At 41.9% G+C, this 19,400-nt stretch overlaps 4 protein-coding genes across 7 annotated transcripts in view; 2 read left to right on the forward strand and 2 right to left on the reverse strand.

The window, feature by feature from the left end:
* The first annotated feature begins 450 nt into the window (after nt 1–450).
* LOC138595166 (dicarboxylate carrier UCP2-like) lies at nt 451–2,147 on the forward strand. 3 transcript variants are annotated; one of them, XM_069666514.1, is made up of 6 exons: nt 451–617; nt 743–959; nt 1,045–1,242; nt 1,341–1,442; nt 1,540–1,720; nt 1,891–2,147. In XM_069666514.1, exons 1-6 carry the CDS (start codon nt 492–494, stop codon nt 2,003–2,005), a joined length of 939 nt encoding a protein of 312 aa, XP_069522615.1. In that variant the 5' UTR covers nt 451–491; the 3' UTR covers nt 2,006–2,147. The 3 variants fall into 3 exon arrangements, with proteins under 3 accessions (XP_069522615.1, XP_069522623.1, XP_069522631.1); XM_069666522.1 differs by lacking the exon at nt 1,341–1,442; XM_069666530.1 differs by lacking the exon at nt 1,045–1,242.
* Nucleotides 2,062–4,843, reverse strand: dnajb13 (DnaJ heat shock protein family (Hsp40) member B13). The gene is made up of 8 exons (XM_069666540.1): nt 4,776–4,843; nt 4,567–4,670; nt 3,973–4,134; nt 3,733–3,881; nt 3,493–3,606; nt 2,689–2,802; nt 2,528–2,604; nt 2,062–2,316 (listed from the first exon to the last, which is right to left on the reverse strand). The coding sequence occupies exons 1-8, from the start codon at nt 4,841–4,843 to the stop codon at nt 2,157–2,159; spliced, it is 948 nt and encodes a 315-aa protein (XP_069522641.1). The 3' UTR covers nt 2,062–2,156.
* Nucleotides 4,844–5,193: 350 nt separating this feature from the next.
* rab6a (RAB6A, member RAS oncogene family) lies at nt 5,194–14,260 on the reverse strand. Of its 2 annotated transcripts, none has more exons than XM_069670671.1 (8): nt 13,913–14,260; nt 11,978–12,036; nt 11,797–11,850; nt 11,005–11,110; nt 10,591–10,702; nt 9,614–9,707; nt 8,363–8,429; nt 5,194–6,773 (listed from the first exon to the last, which is right to left on the reverse strand). In XM_069670671.1, the coding sequence occupies exons 1-8, from the start codon at nt 13,980–13,982 to the stop codon at nt 6,709–6,711; spliced, it is 627 nt and encodes a 208-aa protein (XP_069526772.1). In that variant the 5' UTR covers nt 13,983–14,260; the 3' UTR covers nt 5,194–6,708. The 2 variants fall into 2 exon arrangements, with proteins under 2 accessions (XP_069526772.1, XP_069526773.1); XM_069670672.1 differs by lacking the exon at nt 9,614–9,707 and adding an exon at nt 10,136–10,229.
* Nucleotides 14,261–18,750: 4,490 nt separating this feature from the next.
* LOC138600231 (uncharacterized) overlaps nt 18,751–19,400 on the forward strand; it is a 36,808-nt gene continuing 36,158 nt past the window's right edge. The window contains exon 1 of the mRNA XM_069671700.1: nt 18,751–19,123. Within this exon, the coding sequence (XP_069527801.1) occupies nt 19,053–19,123 (71 nt within the window). The 5' untranslated portion in view covers nt 18,751–19,052. The remainder of the gene's footprint in view (nt 19,124–19,400) is intronic.

Consider the following 19,400-nt stretch of genomic DNA (forward strand, 5'->3'; position numbering starts at 1 on the left):
CTTTTATGCTATTTAATCTTGGAATATTTATCTGTGTATGATTACTATTGTTCCACTGCTGTTGTTTTTGACTTTATTTCTGTGATTTCCAGGATTTGTAGTATGATTTTAAGACTCTTCACTTCTGAAAAACCTTCTATGGAAAAACAAGGAACCCAAATTATAGCTGGAACAAAATTCAGCCAGAGGGACACCTTTAGAGAATCCTGATCTCTCATGATTTTGTCCTAAACTGTTCCACTAAAGGTAAGAAATCATTGACTCAAACCTAAAAATTGCATGTGAAATGATAACATTCAATCATTTGTGCTACTGAAATAGTGAGGAATTGTTAGCTTAATTAAGCAGGAGGCCATGTTACGTAAAAAAACAAACATGAATTTTAAGATGTGTTTTGGATTGATCTTTTTCAGATTTTGGAGGAGCTGCTCATCCTGTCCACATTAATAAGCCAATCTTCAGTCCTTATTTTGATCTGATTTCTTTGGACAATGGTTGGATTTAGACCCGCAGACGTGCCCCCATCAGCAGCTGTAAAGTTTGTGGGAGCAGGAACTGCAGCATGCATCGCTGACCTCCTCACCTTTCCCCTGGACACAGCCAAAGTGCGGCTGCAGGTAAACACGCTCCTTGTGAATATTTAGGGTTAAGAAATTCCAGCAACAAATAGAGTGATTCTAAAATACTTGTATTCTCCAATCCTGTCTCATCCTTTCAAATTATGATCTCTCATCCTAAACAGATCCAGGGCGAGTCCAGTTCTTCAGCAGCGAAAGGGAAACAGTCTGCAGTGAAGTATCGTGGAGTGTTCGGCACCATCACCACCATGGTGCGCACAGAAGGGCCCAGGAGCCTTTACAGTGGACTGGTGGCAGGACTACAGAGACAGATGAGCTTCGCCTCTGTCCGCATTGGTCTCTATGACTCTGTAAAACAGTTCTACACCAAAGGCTCTGATCGTGAGTACCTGTGAATGTACTTGTTTGTGTATATAAGGTAGTGCCGCACGAATCAGGCCTGAAATCTCTGTCTTCTCTGGTACAGACGTTGGCATCGGCAGTAGGCTGCTTGCAGGAAGCACCACTGGAGCGATGGCGGTGGCTTTGGCCCAGCCTACGGATGTGGTGAAAGTCCGCTTCCAGGCTCAGGCCAGGTCTCCTGGGCACGGGAGACGCTACTGTAGCACCATTGATGCTTACAAGACTATTGCAAAGGAAGAGGGCATTCATGGTCTGTGGAAAGGTAGCTTGAGCTTCCGAGGATTACATCTCAAATAAGCGTGTCTTTTCATTTCTTAAGATTATTCTTTTTATGTACTTAATTATTACTCCGTCACACAGGCACAGCTCCAAACATTGCACGGAATGCAATTGTTAACTGCACCGAACTGGTGACGTATGATTTCATCAAGGACACACTTGTGAAGTCCACCCCCCTGACAGGTAAAACAATGGCTGCCATACAGCATGATAAATAGGCATGATATATCACCTCAGTGTTTGCTCTTTGGAGGAGTAACTCACAGCCTTTCCTCCACAGACAATCTGCCCTGTCACTTCATATCAGCCTTCGGTGCGGGGCTATGCACAACAGTGATCGCCTCCCCCGTTGATGTGGTCAAGACAAGATATATGAACGCTGCTCTCGGCCAGTACGGCAGTGTCCTCAACTGTGCTGCTGCCATGATGACCAAAGAGGGACCGCTTGCTTTTTATAAGGGGTGAGCATCGACTGCACGGACAATATTGAATGGATTAATGAGGCTGTAAATCAAACCTTTACAGAGGAGTGAGCAAAGAGAAAATGGTTGTAAACTTAATGGAAAAAGCAGCTTTTAAAATGAAGGGATTGCAATCAATCGTGTTGTTCTTCTGTTGTTTTGCTCCTTAGGTTCATGCCATCTTTCTTACGCCTCGGCTCCTGGAACGTGGTGATGTTTGTGACATACGAGCAGCTGAAACGGGCCATGATGGCCGCCAATCACAACTGCACAAACATGCTGTAACCATTGTCAGGAGGCTGATGCTGTAGCACAGAGGTGTTGTTTACAAATGTCTTTACTAGCGTATTCGTCAAGATAGAGTTCTACAATTTTGTCTCAAAAACCTAATTTAACCACATATGTCATGGGATAGAAAACATATATTAGACTGTGATCATGGTTTAAAAGTAAGAGCTTGCTTGATCAGTTGCCTCCTCTCCGTGGAGAGCTTCTCTGGAAACTGGACGTCAAATGTAATTATGAGGTTTCCTCTCTGAGAAGGATCCTTGGACAGCGGCATTCCCTCTCCAGTCACCACCTTTTTGTACGCCGGGCTGACGTGTGATGAGAAAGAAAATCAGAGACGGGAAAATGTTACATAACATGTACATAAAATGTTTGATTTTCTTATAACCGTGTCTCCCTGATTTGCTCTTAATGTTTAAACACTTCATCCAGCTTTTATTATGTGAGAAATTTATAGAATAACAAAATAATTATTTGCTTAAAGTAATCGTGTATTCCCCAACATAGAAAAGCACTTACTGCACAATGTCATTGATGGGAATAGTGAGTAGCCTGCCATCTAGTGTCTCAACCTCCACAGAGAATCCAGTCAATGCCTGCGGGAAAGGTTACGTGTTCATTCTACTTCTTGACTAATATTTAAAAAAAAATTTATTTTGACTCTAATTAACATGACTCACCATCTCCAGAGAGATCTGGGCCTTGTAGATCAGGTCATTTTGTTGCCTTACAAACAGAGGATGACTCTTCTGTCGCACTATGAACACAATATCTGCAGGGATGCTGTTTGGTCCCTAAAGGTCAAACACAACGAAATGATTGTCAGGCATGTTTTTAAAGGACATGTTTTTGCACATGGTTTGTTTCTTTGATTTCATGATATCAAGCAAAACAAAGGAGATAAGGGAGACCAAGTGCAGTCGCTAAGTCTCGTAACTTTGTGAGCATCTTGAAAAACAACTGCTGAACACACTGGTGGCAAAGCAGATGATTCAGTGGAAAGTAAAACCGTTCAAAACCATTCAAATTATTCAATGCAACTATCAGTTCATATTAAACTTCATTATCTGCCATTTTTTAACTGATTCAATACTGTCCAGTCCTGCATTTTGTTGTCAGAAACTTGGGCATATTCCTGATGGTTAGGATGAACCAACATACATTTGAACAGAGCTGCATCACTACACTCAAAGCTGTTGTAGTATAAAATGAGTTCCATGTTTAAAAATAATTTGATATAAAATAAATTAAAAATGGGGCATCAAATAGTTGAGTAAATCAGCACCAGGGACAGCGCCAATGGCCAAAACTCTGACCGTAACACACATTCTTGTGAGAAATTGTGCAAAGAACAGTGGAGACTTCAACCAAAGCGTTAGCTGGTTTTGAGCAAAATGTTAACCACAGCTATCACAAATTATGCTAACCTTAACCACACTGGGATTAGCATTATCAATCACATGCTATCAGGATAGGTCTTTCACCTGATCGCCCTCTTTAGGGAAAGTAATTCTTGTGCCTTCTTTCCATCCTCGCTCCACATCTATAGTCAGGATCTTGTCTTTGATACTGGATGTGCATCCGTCCTCATTCATAACCTGTCCAAGAAAAAGCATGAATCAGTTTATTTCTGTCCCCTGAGACCTGTGTTGTTCTCAGTCCAATATAAATTATATATGAATGATTAGATTAAAAAGGGTTATTTCACATACAGTCGCACTTACCCTGCGAGATATCTTTATCTTTTTAGTGCATCCGTGAAAGAGATCATCCAGGGACAAATGAAGGTCTCTCTCTATATGAGAGTCTTGTGTCTTCACCTCAATAAGTTGCAGGCCACCAAACTGAAGTGGAGCATCATTTATATAAAAGTCTAACAAAATTAAATAAGATGAAAAGAAATTAAATTAAATTAAAAAAAGTTTTAATGAAGACATTCACCAAATGGTCTGTTTTGTATTCACCTGTAAATGGGTTGTTGCCTCCGAAAAACTGTCTGAATGTTTTGTCCGGGTTCCCGTGGTAGGCATATTTAGATGACCAGGCCCCACTGCTGCCACACTCAGGTGGGATCCCACCTTTCAGACCCTCCTCACCAAACTTGTCATAGGTTGCCTTTTTACAAGCTGTCAAAAAAAAAAAATCCTGATGATGTGACCCATCGTTTACCACGTTTAAAACTTGCTTCTGACCCTGGATGGTTTTAACAATCATGAAAACAATCTTTTTAGATTTAAACGTGATGTCATACTGCCGTTATAACTACAGCAGATTCTGAAAAGTTGCTGTAATATAAAGCTAAGGAGGCAGGACTACTAAGTCATCAGCATCAGTTTGAAGAAGACTGTCCCCCACCATACTTCAGTCTTACACTCTATTAACTATTTAGAAAGATCATCAATATACAGACTGAAAAAGGGGACAGTGCTCCACCTGTCTCACTTTGACCTCCGTCAATAAATACAGAATAAGTAAATAAGTAAGCAAGCAAAAGGGTGTTGCAAATTATACAGCTTTCAAGTCATAAAACAAACTTCCGCTTCTCCTTTTCTACTTACGGTCGCTCAGAACATCGTATGCTTCACCGAGCTGACTAAATATCTCGGCGCTTCCAGTTTCTCTGTTGCTGCTCGGATGAAACTTCAATGCAAGACGTCGATACCTAGACAGGAAAAATAAGCACAGATACAAAACAGATGTGTGGGACTTGACGTTTTAAGGTTTATTAGTTGAGTAACGAACGGCTAACAATAAAACAAAAACTTACGCCTTTTTGATGTCTGCGTCCGCTGCATTTCTGTTTATTTCCAGCGTCTCGTAGTAGTCGCTACCCATTGTGGAATAAAATGTTTAAAATGAAATCAGAGCTCCGTTTGTACGCCCTCAATGTGGTTCTTATACTAAATAAAAAAGCTTTGACAAATTACACACACAGGACAGCGGTTGTCTAACTTGGTTTCCAGGGTGACGGTAGCTTCGAAAACTCTCGCGGGATTTGCAGTAACGGTTCAACCAATCGTGAACAGGGATCCACACTAATAAAAACCATAGACTGTATAAAAAAGAAATAAAATAATACAAAACCCCGCAAATTAAATGACCCCGTGAGTGAGAAAAACTTAATAAACGCACAATTGGTTAATTAGTTAATATAAAAACATAAAATAAAATAGACACTAATGAACTCCAGTGACAAGTGTATTTTATTCTTTCATTTAAAACCATTCCAGACAGAAACGTTAAGGACTACTTTGCTATACAAATCGGACACTCTTCCATAAACTCACAAAAATTGCACGGTATTATCAGTATGATCAAATTGCCATTTAGAGGTGGTAGAGGGCACAGCAGGCGCTCTCTACTGATTCTGTTAAAGGTGGTCCTGATGGATGCATATTTTATTAGCGATTCAGGACCAAAAGTGAAGATATTAACAGCCATAAAAAAAAGAAACAAATCCAATAGAAATAAATATTACAAGTCATTGTGGATTAAATACACATGTAGAGTAATCACTAACAAAAGATCAATGCCAAAAAATAAAAACAAGCCAAAGAAGTCTTTAAAGTGTTCATAAAACATCATACCAAACTAGATAATCCCAAGGAAGCCCTCTACAATTAAACTCCAAAAGGCAGATGTCTTCATACTAATGTTTATGCTGGGTTTTTTGATTATGACTCTTAACATATGAGAAAATCCTCCTCAAACACTATGATCAAAGAAATAGTTTAATCTATGATAGCTGTAAAAATCAAACATCTATCCAAATAAAAAGGTAATAGAAAATGGAAGCCAAGGTAAAAATAACCCATCTTAAGGGACAAGTGTGGGAGGGGAGGAAGGACGGTAATGTTGAGGGTGATGTGATAGTGTTGCTCTTACAGCGTGTCATGTGTCTGTGCTGGTTTGAGACCGTGCTGTGGTGTGTGAATGTGTGTTCACTTATATTGTGCTGGTACATGTTGGGAGACCTGGGACTCCGCTGGTGCAGGTACCACAAAGCTCACACACAGTTTAAAATAAGCTCCAGGCTGCCACTTCCTACTTCAGCTGCATCGTGTGTGTGCTGTATATGTGTTAAACAGTGATACCTACAATCATGTTATTCATTTACATCAACTGTTTCCACAAATTCTTCAAGGCATTTAGAAAAATAGTTTGTTGACAAGACAATGTGAATTCTTGCCAATTAGTTTCAACAACACAAATTATGTTAACTGACAAATGCACAAAACATTCACATTGTGCTTTTTAAGCTTAAAGCAATATGTAACATTTTTGAGAATATTGTCACTCTTATACACATACCTTGATTTAAAGTCTTAATTTTTCCTTTCAGTTTTGTTCAAAAGGGTAATCTTTAGACACAAACAGCAACGCCATCACTCTTTTTTTTACCATCTTTGTCTTTTTTCAACAGGCGGACAACAGGAGCTCGGTCAAAGGGGCTGAGCTCTAGGTGTGAAAACTGTTTCTACGTACCGGTATGTGTGTTACAGTGCAAATATTCAGTTTAAGTGATTTCTGCTGACTTTATGTATCGGATGAGAGAGCAGGTTTCCACAAAGATAACGGATGTAGTGTTCTCTTCAGGCAGGGGGACATGGGCATGTGCAGTGAAGGGGACAGATACAGAAAAACCGACTGGGTTTGAGAAACAGCCGGCAAGAAATATGTAGCAATGACATCGGCCGGCATTAGCAGGAACAGCCTCCTTCACTGACAGGTAGCTCTGGGGGTTTCTCCAGCTTTATGTCAATCACTGAAGGGTTTAGCAGTTAAGGAACATAACAGAGCAGGAAAAATGCAACTCAAAGGTGTACCTGACATTAATTTTTAAGCTTTGTACAGTTGTGCAAATTGTTTCACAGTTGTTTTCTACTGCAGAACCAGAAACAGCTTACATAGCTAAATAATAATAAGAATCCATATTGAATCAAGATTTAGGGCCAGTGTCCACTAAAAGCGTTTTTTACACTGACAGCGCCCACAACCTCAATGTCAGAGTGCTTCTCATACTGTTGCTAGGTTATGAAAGTGCTAGTGACCGATAGGTCTGCTTTAAATTTGCTTTGTATGCTTAATGTTCAAGGTAATTTTACAAAGAAAACATAAAAACAATGGAAAGGAATCGTGTCCTGGCATTAGCAGCAGCTCTACATCTGGAAATTGTACCCTTGAGTTGATATCAGAAGTCCCGCCCCTTCTTGGTTTTGATTGGTGGGTGAGAGAGAAGTGACATTGACGAGCGCAACGGGATCCAAAAACGGGAACTACTTTCAACTGAGCGCAGTGTCAATAAACAGCTGATGCTGAGGGCGTTTTGTGCGCTTAGGACGCAGAGCACCGAAAACTCTGAACTGCACTGATTTTGTAAAGAAAATAGGCACTGCGTGCGCAAAAATGCTGTTAGTGACACAGGCCCTTATGAACCAAACAGCCACTGTGTGAGCTCACAATTATATAGCGAAACATAATGCAGCATAATGCATTACAAAACAAATTGACAAAAGATCATCTATTGTGATCATTTGATGTGACATTTGACATTAAAAGCTGTAAAAATTATAAACCTTAAACTGTTAATGTAGCACAGAAAATGTGCAATTTTTTGGTGGATGTACACGATCTAAAAGTTCTTAAGCCATACTTACCAAGGTCACACTATTTTCATTTAAGAGACCCTACCATAAAAGTATTAATTACTAGCTTGCAGGCAATTTTTTGAGGTCTTTGACTTCATACGGAGGGAAATAAATAAATCTTTTTCAAAAACGACCAACCGCTGAAGAACCTATCCTAAATAAAATATTTAAAAATTTGCTGAATTTAAATTTGAACTGTCTAATTAAAGAGCAAGTAAACATGATTTCTTTTGAAGCTTTTTAAGTTGTCTGTACTTATTTTGGTTAGAACCAAACAAAGTGTTGAGATTCAATACTGAGCCCTCCATGTGAACCATTTACATATAAAAGCTGAACAAATGGATCAACAGTGAAAAGTGAACTATTTTGCAGGAGCTGTTTTAGTACTTTTGATGTCACCATGACTGTGATGCAATGCAAACACAATGCAACTGCTGTGAAATCCAAGAGGTGGTGAGGATTAAATGGTCAAAATATAGATTATTGGTGGAGTTTTTCTTTAAGATTTAACTGAGTAAGTTGGAGCCTGTGTGTGCCCTCACTGGTGAAATAAATCTAAAGGGACATGTGAGTTTAACAACAAAGGCTGGCTGTCACACTGCTGCACTACATCTTCCTTCTGTCGGGGACTTAAAGTGAGCAGAGAGACCTCCTGCCTCTCTTCTGTCATGTCGGACACAGACACTGACACGTACACAAAGGATACTGTCCTCTCTACTCTTGTCCTGTGTGGTATCCATGCCAGGGAGGGCGGCTGCCACACGACGGAAAAGCTGGAGGGAAAGAGAACCAGATGTGAACTGTCAGAGAAATATACTCACAGCATGACAGAAGCACACAATGAGATCCAAACAGCGTGCTGTGTGTACTCCCATAATATGGTTTAGCAAAAGGCTCAATTGAAGCTCGCACAGAGGAAGACGCCCACCAGAGCTTTAACAAATTTGATTTAAATTAAGCAGCATGTGTTTGAGCTACTGCAATGCCTTATGGCTGCACTGCAGAGGAGGCCTGACATGAGGCTGTAATTCTGTCGTTCCACTGAGAGAGCTTGGAGGATTTTAAGCGATTGTTGGATTTAAAAAAGAATAATTGTTGAATGTATGATGATGCTCAACATACCCGCGCACCACTTAACATCATCAGGTAAACCATAGACTGTATAAAAGGAGGATGACGTAGTCACTGGGTCTGAAAAGTGAAGCCTGTGTCTCTGACCTGCAACCTTTGTAATGCCCAGGAGGGGGAATCTACTGGTTACAAAAAAAATCCAATTGTACAGAAACCTCTGACGCACTTGATTAATTTCCTCAGTAACCATTTGCCAAAACAAGTTTATAGTCCCATTTGCTGGTTGTTTCAAGTCTTTTTCAATACAGAACTGTGACCTTTTCTTAAAATGGTCCCATTAAAAGTAAAATACAGGATAAAGCTGGGTATGCGTAAGGGCGTGACCACCTTGTGATTTACAAACTGCTACCAGGGCAATCAGGATAAAGGCCAAACAATGTGAATCAACCCTGTCGTGCAAATATTGTCTTATTGGCTCCAGAAAAAACGCCAAAGTCAAGGTTTAAAAACATTAATGGGTGACATCCAAGAGTGCCTACGTCCACTTCTTTTATACAGTATATGCGTAGAACTTGACTTGATACACGTGCAGATTTCACAGCAACAAAAATACTGCGAATAAAGTTCCAATCAGTGTCATGAGAGTTATTGGTTTGCAAACCCTGACCCACCTCAAAGTCTTTATGATCAAAGGCTGGACATTATTAAGACATGAAGCAGGTGGGCAAGAGCTTGAAAAACAAATCCACCCTCACTTCCGAACAGAGAGTCGATGTAGAAAGCACACCTTTATGCACGCATGCATGTGTGAAATAGAAGCCAATCAGAAGAGAGCAAGAGCGCTATGAACTCACACACACACACACACAAGGTGTACACGCTCTACCTGTTTGACATTGTAGCCTGTCTTTGCACTCGTTTCAATAAACAGAACATTCATCTCTTTCGCTCTCTGTTCTCCCTCCTCTGTGGTTATCTGTCTGTAATGACCCACAAGCCACCACGCAAAACACACACATTCACAAGGGACACGCACACATCACCACAGACATGGACAAGAAGACAAGGGGAAAAAAATACAGACTGTGATTATGTTGAAGTGGATCAAGAAGTCGTGCCCCTTCCTGCTGCTGCTGCCACATGTGCTCAAGACTGAAAGTCGTCCAGTTGAGCTTGGGGCATTTAGTTTTTCGGACAGAGAATTTACAATGACTCTGATATCCAGTAAAATCTTAACAAAGATATTTACAAAATGCCAAATTAAGAAGGTCTTAATTAATCTTGGAGAACTTTTAACACAACTCCCCAAACCTTTGACCTCTGATACTGGCAGGCGACTTTCGGAGTTGGAGCTCAGGCGGCAGCATCCGCAGCAGGACCACAGAGCACGACTCACACTCACTCTCACCTGCTTTACGTTGTAGCCCGCTTTCGCACTAGTCTCAATAAACATTACATTTAGTTCTTTGGCTTTCCGCTCACCCTCTTCAATAGATACTTGCCTGTGGCAGATAAAGAGGTTAAGAGATGCACACTGAAAGACACAGGCTCAGTTAACGGGTGGATAAAATGGATCACACGTTAGACACTTTCAGATCAAATATTATCAAACATCACAACAATGTATTGATCTGTTTAAGATTAAATAATCAATATCTTCAATCACTGTGGGCTGAAGAAAAGGAAAAGAGGCCTTAGAGTATGAAAAAGTCAATCACAGCTTTGACATCCATTAAGGTTAGTGCTAACTAACTCTGATCTCCTGGTGCCTCAGGACGGACTGAGGATCTGAGTATTGACAGGCCAGCAGCAACAATCAATGACTTCATTAGCATTCTCCTAAAGGAGGGGGGAACAGATTACCTCTTGTCTGCAAGGTCTGTCTTGTTTCCCACCAACATGATAATGACATCACTTCCTCTCTCCGTTCTCACGTCATCAATCCATTTTGTGGTTTGCTGGAAGGAGTTGACGTCTGTGAGAGAGATGAGAGAGGAAGCATTGAATCAGGAACAGGAAAGGTTGCGACAGGAAGAACATAAAAAAAAGAAGATTACACATCGCTCACAGCTTGGCCAAGTCTCATCTATTAACTTGGAATTACAAGATTTTGAACGTTAAAACGAAATGTGTGCTTGCATCCTATTAAGCAACAACCACTGAGACTTTTGCATTTTGGTGTATTTGATAAGGCACTCATTTCCCACACTCATAACAGAGGATGAGACAAGTGTGGCATGTTTGTAAAAAATCAGATGGCTCATGTAATCCACCTACTTGTGATGTCGTACACTACGACAGCAGCAGCAGAGTCTCTTATGTAACTTGGGATGAGGCTACGAAAACGCTCCTGCCCCGCCGTGTCCCACAACTGCAACCGAATCTGTGGGGCAGGAAGGGGAAGGGGATGGGAGGAGAAATAAAAGAAGAGAAAAAAGAAAAAAAAAATACAGAGGGGATGAAAATAAAACAAGAAAAAACTAGGTCAGAAATGAGGTAAGCTATGGTGACAAAAAGCAAATTGAATGAAAACTAAATAAAGTCAGACGAATGGGAAAAAGAGAGAGAGAGGACAGAGAGAGCGGAGGGCATGCAGGTAGTGAACGACCACCAGAGAGAGCAAGCTGTCTGGGCCTGAGGGGGGAAATAAATAAATAATCATCCTTCACTTGTCATCAAACCTCCTCTCTTGATCAAGTAAGGTGTTAAATTTCAAAACAGGAATGAAGAGAATAGATGGAGGGGTGGGAAGGAAAGGAAGAAAACTTGTGTTCAGGGGAGAAACAAACAAAGAAAGGAAGGACGATCGTGGGGGTTCGGCATCCAGCTCACACTTGGAAGGAAGTGCAAATGTTGTGTGTGCTTGTTAGAAAGATTGTAGCTGAATTCTTAAAGAAAAAAGACAATTTCAATTATGAAATATATATATATAATATACAATAACTGAAAGACAATTCAGTTATGTCAGCATTTAATATCAGAGTGCCCGTAGTTTCACAATCAGGAAAAAATCTTTACAAAGACAAAAACAACCAACAATCAGGGACTACAAAACACTAATAAACTCACTGTTCTGTCTTCAAGGTACATGGTTTTCGACAGGAAATCTATTCCTATTGTGGCCTGAAAAGAGGAAACAAGGAGTTTAAAATGCATAACATCTTAATGTCTTTTATCCATAAACATTTGTTCACAGAATAATTTGAATATGATCAATACTGATTAAATTAGGTGGAGGTGCTCATCTTACCTGATAAGTGTTGTCGAAGCTGTCATACATGAACCTGGTGATCAGCGAAGTCTTTCCCACTGAAAAAAACATACAAACAATTCATAAAATAAGTGCAGTGATCAAACACTCACTTCAGTTTTTCTTATGCAGACTTACAAAAGTAATCTCAATTCTATTCCTTCTATTTTTCAACCTTTAAAATGTCCAAAAAAGGCGAAAATGTGCAACATAATAGCTCAGTGTGCAATCTGAAAACTTTACTTATCTGAAAAACAGTCCAAAGAACAGAAAATATTCATTTATTAAATTATAGTAAACAAAGATAAAAGGCTCATTCTCACATTTTAAAGCTTTACATAATTTAAACAATCATACAAATTACCCAAACGGTTGCAGCCTCACTGATCGAGTAATGATCTAAGCAACAGTGAAGAATGTGTGCCATATAAAAGTCTGTCATCATAATGAAGTGTGGAATATTTCTATTAATTAAAAGTAGTCAGTGTTCCTCCCCATCTGAAGCTACCAATATGAAAATAGAAGCAAATGACATAAATGATGGATTGCCAACTGCGAGATACAAACAAAGCTGAAAATATGTAGCAGCATTAAGTGCCAACATCAGTCATCACAGTCCATATGACACAGACTTAGACGTTATAATACATTAGAGGGTGTGGTGCACAATCCTTTTAACTATTTAAGGAGAAGCTGGAGGCGTGAGGAATGCTGAGAGACAAGTAAGGTTGGGAACCAGGTTTTACATTTATCTTTAGTTCACCTTCTGTGTCCAGCCCTGAACTAATCACCTTTGAAGATTCATTTAACACACTTTCTTACAACTTTGCTTATATTTATGAAAACAAACAAACACCACATATAGCCGATCACTACAAGAGTCACTGGTAAGGTTTCTTCAAGCACGCAGACAGTGTTCCCCAGCCTCGGAGAGTTTTGCTGAGCTCATGTTACATTATCAGTTACAGTGCATCAAGTAATGATGACATGACCAGAGCCAACACTGCTGTTTACAATTTTACAAGACAAACATAAAGTGTGTCTTATCTTAACAGGAGAGGGGAGTCATATTACAGGGCACAATGCCAATAAAAAAAAAAGTTAAAGGAATCGTTGAAATTGTAGTCTTTTCCACACTACCTTCAAACAAATGCATAACCCCCCAAAAACCCCACCGTTTAACCTGAGTGAATAGGAACATGTTGGTCAAGTTTTAAGGGTGTATACTGCTGCTCTCTGCTCTCTTTCTTTTCCAGGACAAGTACACCCTGTGTTCAGATTGACTGGAAAGGGGGGGGGACTGTAGGAATGCTGCAGAGCAGGTTTGGTAATTGGGATGCAGCACCTCTACACAGTTCCCCCAGGGTGGACAAAATTAACCGGATGTGTAATCACTGCAATATTTTTTGTGGACTTTGACTGATACTGACATCATCGCATACAGCTCATCACTGCTGTGTCAACTTCGTACTGTAGCCTCCGCTTGAAAAGTAATGCTATGACTTAACACAACTTGTATTGTTGTATGAAAATAACTTCCAAGTCTACATACTATGTTAATCACTCACTATCACCGTATAGCTTAACTGACACTTCTAACTTTATACTACCTGCTACTGCCTATTAGCATGTTATCACAGCCCCCCAAGCAAGTTAGCAAACAAGCTAACAAGTAATTTTCCACTGGCATGACTTAAGTAAACTTCTCAGGAAGAAAGGGTACTTAATTTCTATGAAGTCGACGTGGACAAGCAGTTAATAACAAGTTACTGTGTCGCAATGCTATACCTCTGCCAAGTTTAAAGCTACGCTGCTAATGCTAGCTAGCTAACAGGTTAACGTTAATCACCATACCAATCCACAAAACGGTATTTTAAGCTAACATATCGCACAGAGCACAATCCCAGCAACTTTGAACGTTATCGTCAGACTCACCACTCTGCTCCCCGAGAAAGACCAGTTTAAATTTTCTTAAAGGGTTTCCGAAGTCTCCGGCCGCAGACATGACTGTATGAAACAAGCTCTGACGTTACTTTTCGGGATCTCCCCAGCTAGCCAGCTAATGCTAGCTAACCAGTTGTTGTCAGCTATGAAAGGTACGGGATCCGTAACGTTTTACCGGTTTGCCAACACTATACACAGGCCACCTGGAGAGGTTTCCTGTCCTATAATCGCTCCTTTGGGCCTACAGACACTTTTCGATAACTCACTAACTACTGCGGCCAAGTTAACATTACTGTCAATGCTCTGACATGTCTAGACCAGCTAGCCACCCTGGGCTACTCTTCTTCTTCTTCACGCATAAAGTTGACACTGTTTGTCATGTTGTTATGCTGCCCTCTACCGGAGGAGCAATCACCCATCATAATTAAAAGGTTTAGCACTGAGTGCGGAAGAACAACGTACTGAATAATTTAAGAATTGAACACGAATTGACTCGAGTTGTTTATTGTGATACCTTTATTTCACCAGTTACAGTGTACAAACAGAAGTCTAAAGTCTAAACCTAAAGCTTAAAGTGATTGAAGCATGTTGTATCTTTGTATGACCACAAGAGGGCGTACTCACTCCAGCGCCAATAACACCCATACGCAACCTTTGTGATAATCCATAGACTTTCATAATCTCATTAATTAGCTGTCCAGAAGGGTTTGAATGTGGCCTATACTGGCAATCAAATGACATTCAAAAACGCGTGAGTATCGTGTTTCTTTTTGAGTTTGTATTAAACATGATATATCTTCTACAAATGCTAAAGATTTAGGTTACATGTGTTGTTCGCTGTGTTACATTAATGGGTATAAAATCTAATCTTTATGAACAGATAAAAGTAGTAAAAAAAAAAGTTTCAAGGAAATTTAGCTTTAACTTTAGCTAAAGCTAGTCCAGGCTATCTCACCAGCTAACTAAATATAACTAGCTCTCTTGACTTAGCTGTCTTGTTAGGAGTTTGTCTTTGCAGAAAGTGCAAAAACAGCTTACTTTTACATTATTTTGTTGAGCGCAGACTATTTACAGAAATCACTGTGCACACAGACATTCATTTATTTGCTGTATTAAAGCCATGCTTATAAGCAAACTGGCTTAATTGCCTCTGTGAACAAAATGAAATCACAGTTATGGATGGCATTGTGTTAGTGTGAAAGTGGAAGTCTAAGCTGTTTCGTCGATTATGTCAGACACTTCATGCTGTAATGTTTACACGACACACTATGAGTCCCATTCGATTGCTTTTGACCTCCAGCTTATTGGACAGTTGCTGTGCAGAAGGTCGAAGACCAGTAACAACAAACAAGGTGACTTTATCCACTTGCTTCGTCTGAAGAGACCTACAAATACAAATACTGGTATGAAGTTTACAAGTCAAACACACTGTAATGTATAAAGAGTTAAGAGATACACTTAATTAGACGTCAGCTAAAAAAGCTCTCTGCAAAGGTAGAAAATGTCTGAGAAAAACAGAAACACTTGCTCTATTCTTGACATATAATCTGGCAATATTGATCCTATTGATTTGACTGTCTATTGGTTCACCTGATCAATCTACCTCAGTCTATAATGGGAGCTGGCGATTAAGGGATTAAAGGTGAAATATTATTCTAAGCCTCCAGAAGTCAGACATATAGATTAATGCCAGCGGCTTTTCCAATTTCTTATAAACCTATAATATTTTATAAAATATGTCTCCTATATTTGTTTCACTTTCAGCTCATGACAAAACTCTATCGTATACGTATATGTGAACTTAAGTACAGGAGATCTTGCTGATGTAATGATAAAGCAGGGGTCTGCTCTAATTTGAATACTAAACCATTATTCATCATAATTATAATCACATTTATAAATGATCACCTCAGATTTCCATATTTTATCAAGTGCCCTTCTTGTGAGGATACTTTCCCTCTTACATAACTCTCATAAACATTACATGGGCTTAAATATTGATTATCCCTGTGAGATGTATGCAGTGCACAGGGAGATATAAGTGGTATGTTTACAAGGGCATCAAACATCTGCATGAGCTCCAACTGAAATATGAATGAAACATTGCTTTATTACAGAAAACAACATAAGCTGCACTTCTTTCGTAAATATGCTCCGCAAAAGAAGCATGCATTTGAGCTTTCCCTCCTTTCTATTACACAGATATGATTGCATTAGTGTAACCATTGATGTAAACATGTAAGACAATGTGTGTGAGTACAGTATGTGTGTTTATGCATGCTTGAACTGGCTGTTCTAGGTCACTGAAGACACACCTGCGCCTCCCTCTCACTCATGTCCCATCCAGCTCTTAACTCTCTTTTCGGAGCGTCGACCGGCTGATGCCAGCGCTTCAGCCGTTCTGCTTATAACTCGAACCTCGGCAAACTACAGCCACCCCACTCCCCCCTACCCGCCTGCCGCTGCTCTCCTTAACAGCACCATATGTCCTTGGAAAGGGAAAGACCCCAAATCCCCCCCGCTGAAGATGCTGAACTAACAGAATCCTCTCTCGCTCTGTCTCCCCCTCTCAGTCTCTCCTCCTCTCTCACACACATGCAGAGGGGGGTTTTTGCATGCGTGCACGCACGCTCACGTCAAGATAGATCGATGCGCTAAGTAATGCACTGTAGAGGTTGTTGTGTAAGGGGCTGTGATTGTGAATTTGCTCACCTTACTGCTATTTGTTTTCAGAAATACAACAGAGGATGTTAAGGTGGTATCCAATTTTGCCAAGCGGCCCAAAGGCATGCACCTTATTCTGAAACAAATAAGCTGTCAACTAGAAAAGCACGTAATCTGAGAGTCAAAGAAGCAGAACTAAAGCAAAGCGCAGCACAAGAGAGTTGAACTTGTCACCTTAAGCTATGACTTCACTCTGCTGGCTGGTCTCATGTCATCATTTACTTCTGCAGAACTTGACTCAGTCTTCCAGATGGGAAAACCTTTCTGTGACTCACAGCTTCAAAAGAAACTTCCATTTCTTTGTGTGTTTTTTGAACGTGTATTCGTCTGCGGCAGCTGCAAAACTGAGCGTATTCATAACAGCCCATACATCTGCCTGTATCCGTGTGTAATGGAGGGACACCACCCCATTTCCTCACCACCTTAATATAAATCTAATGAATGCAGCTTTCAATGTCACAGCAAAGTACAATACGGCGCTCATCTCTCCTGAGAGGAGGGGAGAGAGAGAGCAAAGGGGCTATAATGGAGGAGGAGGGGGGAGAAATAGACAGATGAGGAGCAGGAAGAGGAGATGAGGAGAGGAAATACACACAACGAGGCGTGAGGGTTGGGTCAGGGTAAAATAGGTGTGTTGTCATCCCCGATACAGTAAGATGGGGAAAGGGAGGAGATAGATGGGGGATGGGGTGGAGCAGAGCCACATTTCTCTTGTAATCCTCCTCCTGGAAAAGCATGGGGCTGGATGATGTATGACAGAGGGAGTGAGGAAGAGAGCGTTTGAGGAGTATGGGAAACACCGCCGAGCGCTCAGACTGGAACCAAGGATTGCAGAGGAGCCGGGGCAGCAGGCAGCACGGCTACATCTGAAATCCCTCTTTTTCTGTGCAACATCAGGCAGGAACAGACACAGCAGTACGGTGGGAGGCATTCTTGCAAGCATAAGTGAAGCAGGGAAGCAATCCAAGCACATTTACCAGAGGACGGAGGGAGGGGAGTGAAGGAGGGAGGAGAAAGAACAGATCTATGAGAGGAGGAGGAGGAGAGAAGGAGGGGGGGGGGGGTGTTGCATGCTCGGAGAGTGTGACAGAGATAGAGCGATTCCATGAGCGAGAAAGAGACACAGAGGCAGAAGAGAGGGAGAGCACAAAGCGGAGAGAGATGGGGAGCGATAGAGGTAGTTTGCAGGACTGAGATCTGCACACAAACGTGAGCAAAGGAAGGGGAAGGAGGAAGAGAGAGCGGAGGGTGAAGGAGAGCAGGAGGAGGGGGAGAGAGAGGAATGCAAAGATGATGGAGCCCAGAAATAGGCTTCACAGGACAGATTTTCATCCCGGCTCTCTGCGGCAGACATGACTCTGGGCACTGGACTGTGCTGAAATTAGCCAGGGGGACAACACAGGACAGCAGGTCTGCAGCAACTGCCTCGGTTCAGCCTCACTTGATGCAGCAAGGCAGCTGATTTATTACTGAGGGGCTGGGTGGCAGCGTGTTTGCGTGCGAGTGTGTGTGCGTGTGTGTATGTGTGCAGGTTTTTATGGGTCCTTGCAGCGCTCGGAGCTGTGGGAGCAACCATTCCTCCAGTCATAAAATGACATTCAGCAGGCAGGAGCTTTGTGTGCTGGCGTGGATCTGCAGTCCTCAGTAGGAAGTGGGAGAGTGGGATTCGGAGCTGTCATCGAGTGCAAGTGTGTGTTTACAGTGCTGTTCGCTGAGGTGAGCCAAGGAGGATCAGCTGAATGCGGTCTGTGAGTGTGTGTGTGTGTGTGTGTTTAGGTTAGAGTAGCAAGGGTGCAGCAAAGGCAAAGATCCCACACAATGCAAGGACGAGTGCAGAGCAGCACTGATGGCAGGAAGTGCAGGTGAAGTACAAGGAGAGCCCTGGGGGTAGGGTGGAGGTCGAAGGCAGGGACAGAGGAGGAAGAGGAGGAAAAGAGCGAGGAAGGCAAGTGGAACAGAGAGCCCGATCATGGCTGTCATGCAGTGAGCTATAGCATATGCTGTAGCGCAGAACAGAGTGGTGCGGCAGGGGGAGGACAAGCATCACCGCGCAGGGGAGGGGGGAGGAAGAGAGGGGGAGACTGAGGGAGAAAGGAGGGGGGGAGGCAATCAGCTCAGCACCTCTCCTCCACCAGGAAGAGAAGCACAGCGGGACGGGCCCGGGAAAAGACACTCACTCTTACACACACGCACAGTGAAAGACACGCAGAGGAGCGGACAGGTCAGCGTGTAGAGGTCAAAAGGGAGCTGGGACTGGGGGTCGGAGGAGACCCCGCTGGACGACTGGTCCACAAGAGCACGGGACGGTCCTGGGAAGAGGAAGGAGAAGAGGGAGTCCGACGAAGAAAGAGGGGTGAGCTCCCCCAGGTCCTGTTTCTTCTGACAGCCCTGCCACCTCTCTATCACCATGGGGGAATGGACCATCTTGGAGAGGCTGCTGGAGGCGGCTGTCCAGCAGCACTCCACCATGATTGGAAGGTAAGACAGGAGTCGGTTTTGTGTGTGAAGGTTTTATTTTGTGGTTTTGTATGTGTGGGTTTGTTTCCACAGATGAGCTGGGTGTTTTTATGTCCTCTACTGTATATATCAGCTGTTAGCATCCCTACAGAAACCGCCTCCTCAGGCTTGTCCCAGTGCTCTCCTCTGTTCTCCAGTCCCCCATGATACAGTCATCCCTGCCTCCCCCGTCCTCTCCTCCTCCCTGCTCTCCTCACCCTTATCCTCCACACTCATCATTAGTTAAGGGATAAACTAA

This window comes from Semicossyphus pulcher, unplaced genomic scaffold (genome assembly GCF_022749685.1).
Source record: "Semicossyphus pulcher isolate SPU_LCO1_2020_fin unplaced genomic scaffold, fSemPul1.0.p SCAF_10, whole genome shotgun sequence".
NCBI lineage: Eukaryota > Metazoa > Chordata > Actinopteri > Labriformes > Labridae > Semicossyphus > Semicossyphus pulcher.

Coding starts and splice junctions, on each gene's coding strand:
- LOC138595166 (XM_069666514.1), top strand. CDS start 492: ATGGTTGGATTTAGACCCGCAGACGTGCCCCCATCAGCAGCTGTAAAG. Junction 618..742: donor CAGCCAAAGTGCGGCTGCAG/GTAAACACGCTC, acceptor CATCCTAAACAG/ATCCAGGGCGAGTCCAGTTC. Junction 960..1,044: donor CTACACCAAAGGCTCTGATC/GTGAGTACCTGT, acceptor TCTCTGGTACAG/ACGTTGGCATCGGCAGTAGG.
- dnajb13 (XM_069666540.1), bottom strand. CDS start 4,843: ATGGGTAGCGACTACTACGAGACGCTGGAAATAAACAGAAATGCAGCG. Junction 3,882..3,972: donor AGGCAACAACCCATTTACAG/GTGAATACAAAA, acceptor TAATTTTGTTAG/ACTTTTATATAAATGATGCT. Junction 2,317..2,527: donor CCCATCAATGACATTGTGCA/GTAAGTGCTTTT, acceptor ATCACACGTCAG/CCCGGCGTACAAAAAGGTGG.
- rab6a (XM_069670671.1), bottom strand. CDS start 13,982: ATGTCTGCGGCCGGAGACTTCGGAAACCCTTTAAGAAAATTTAAACTG. Junction 11,111..11,796: donor TGTACCTTGAAGACAGAACA/GTGAGTTTATTA, acceptor CCTGCCCCACAG/ATTCGGTTGCAGTTGTGGGA. Junction 6,774..8,362: donor GGACAAGAGTAGAGAGGACA/GTATCCTTTGTG, acceptor TAAACCCTTCAG/TGATTGACATAAAGCTGGAG.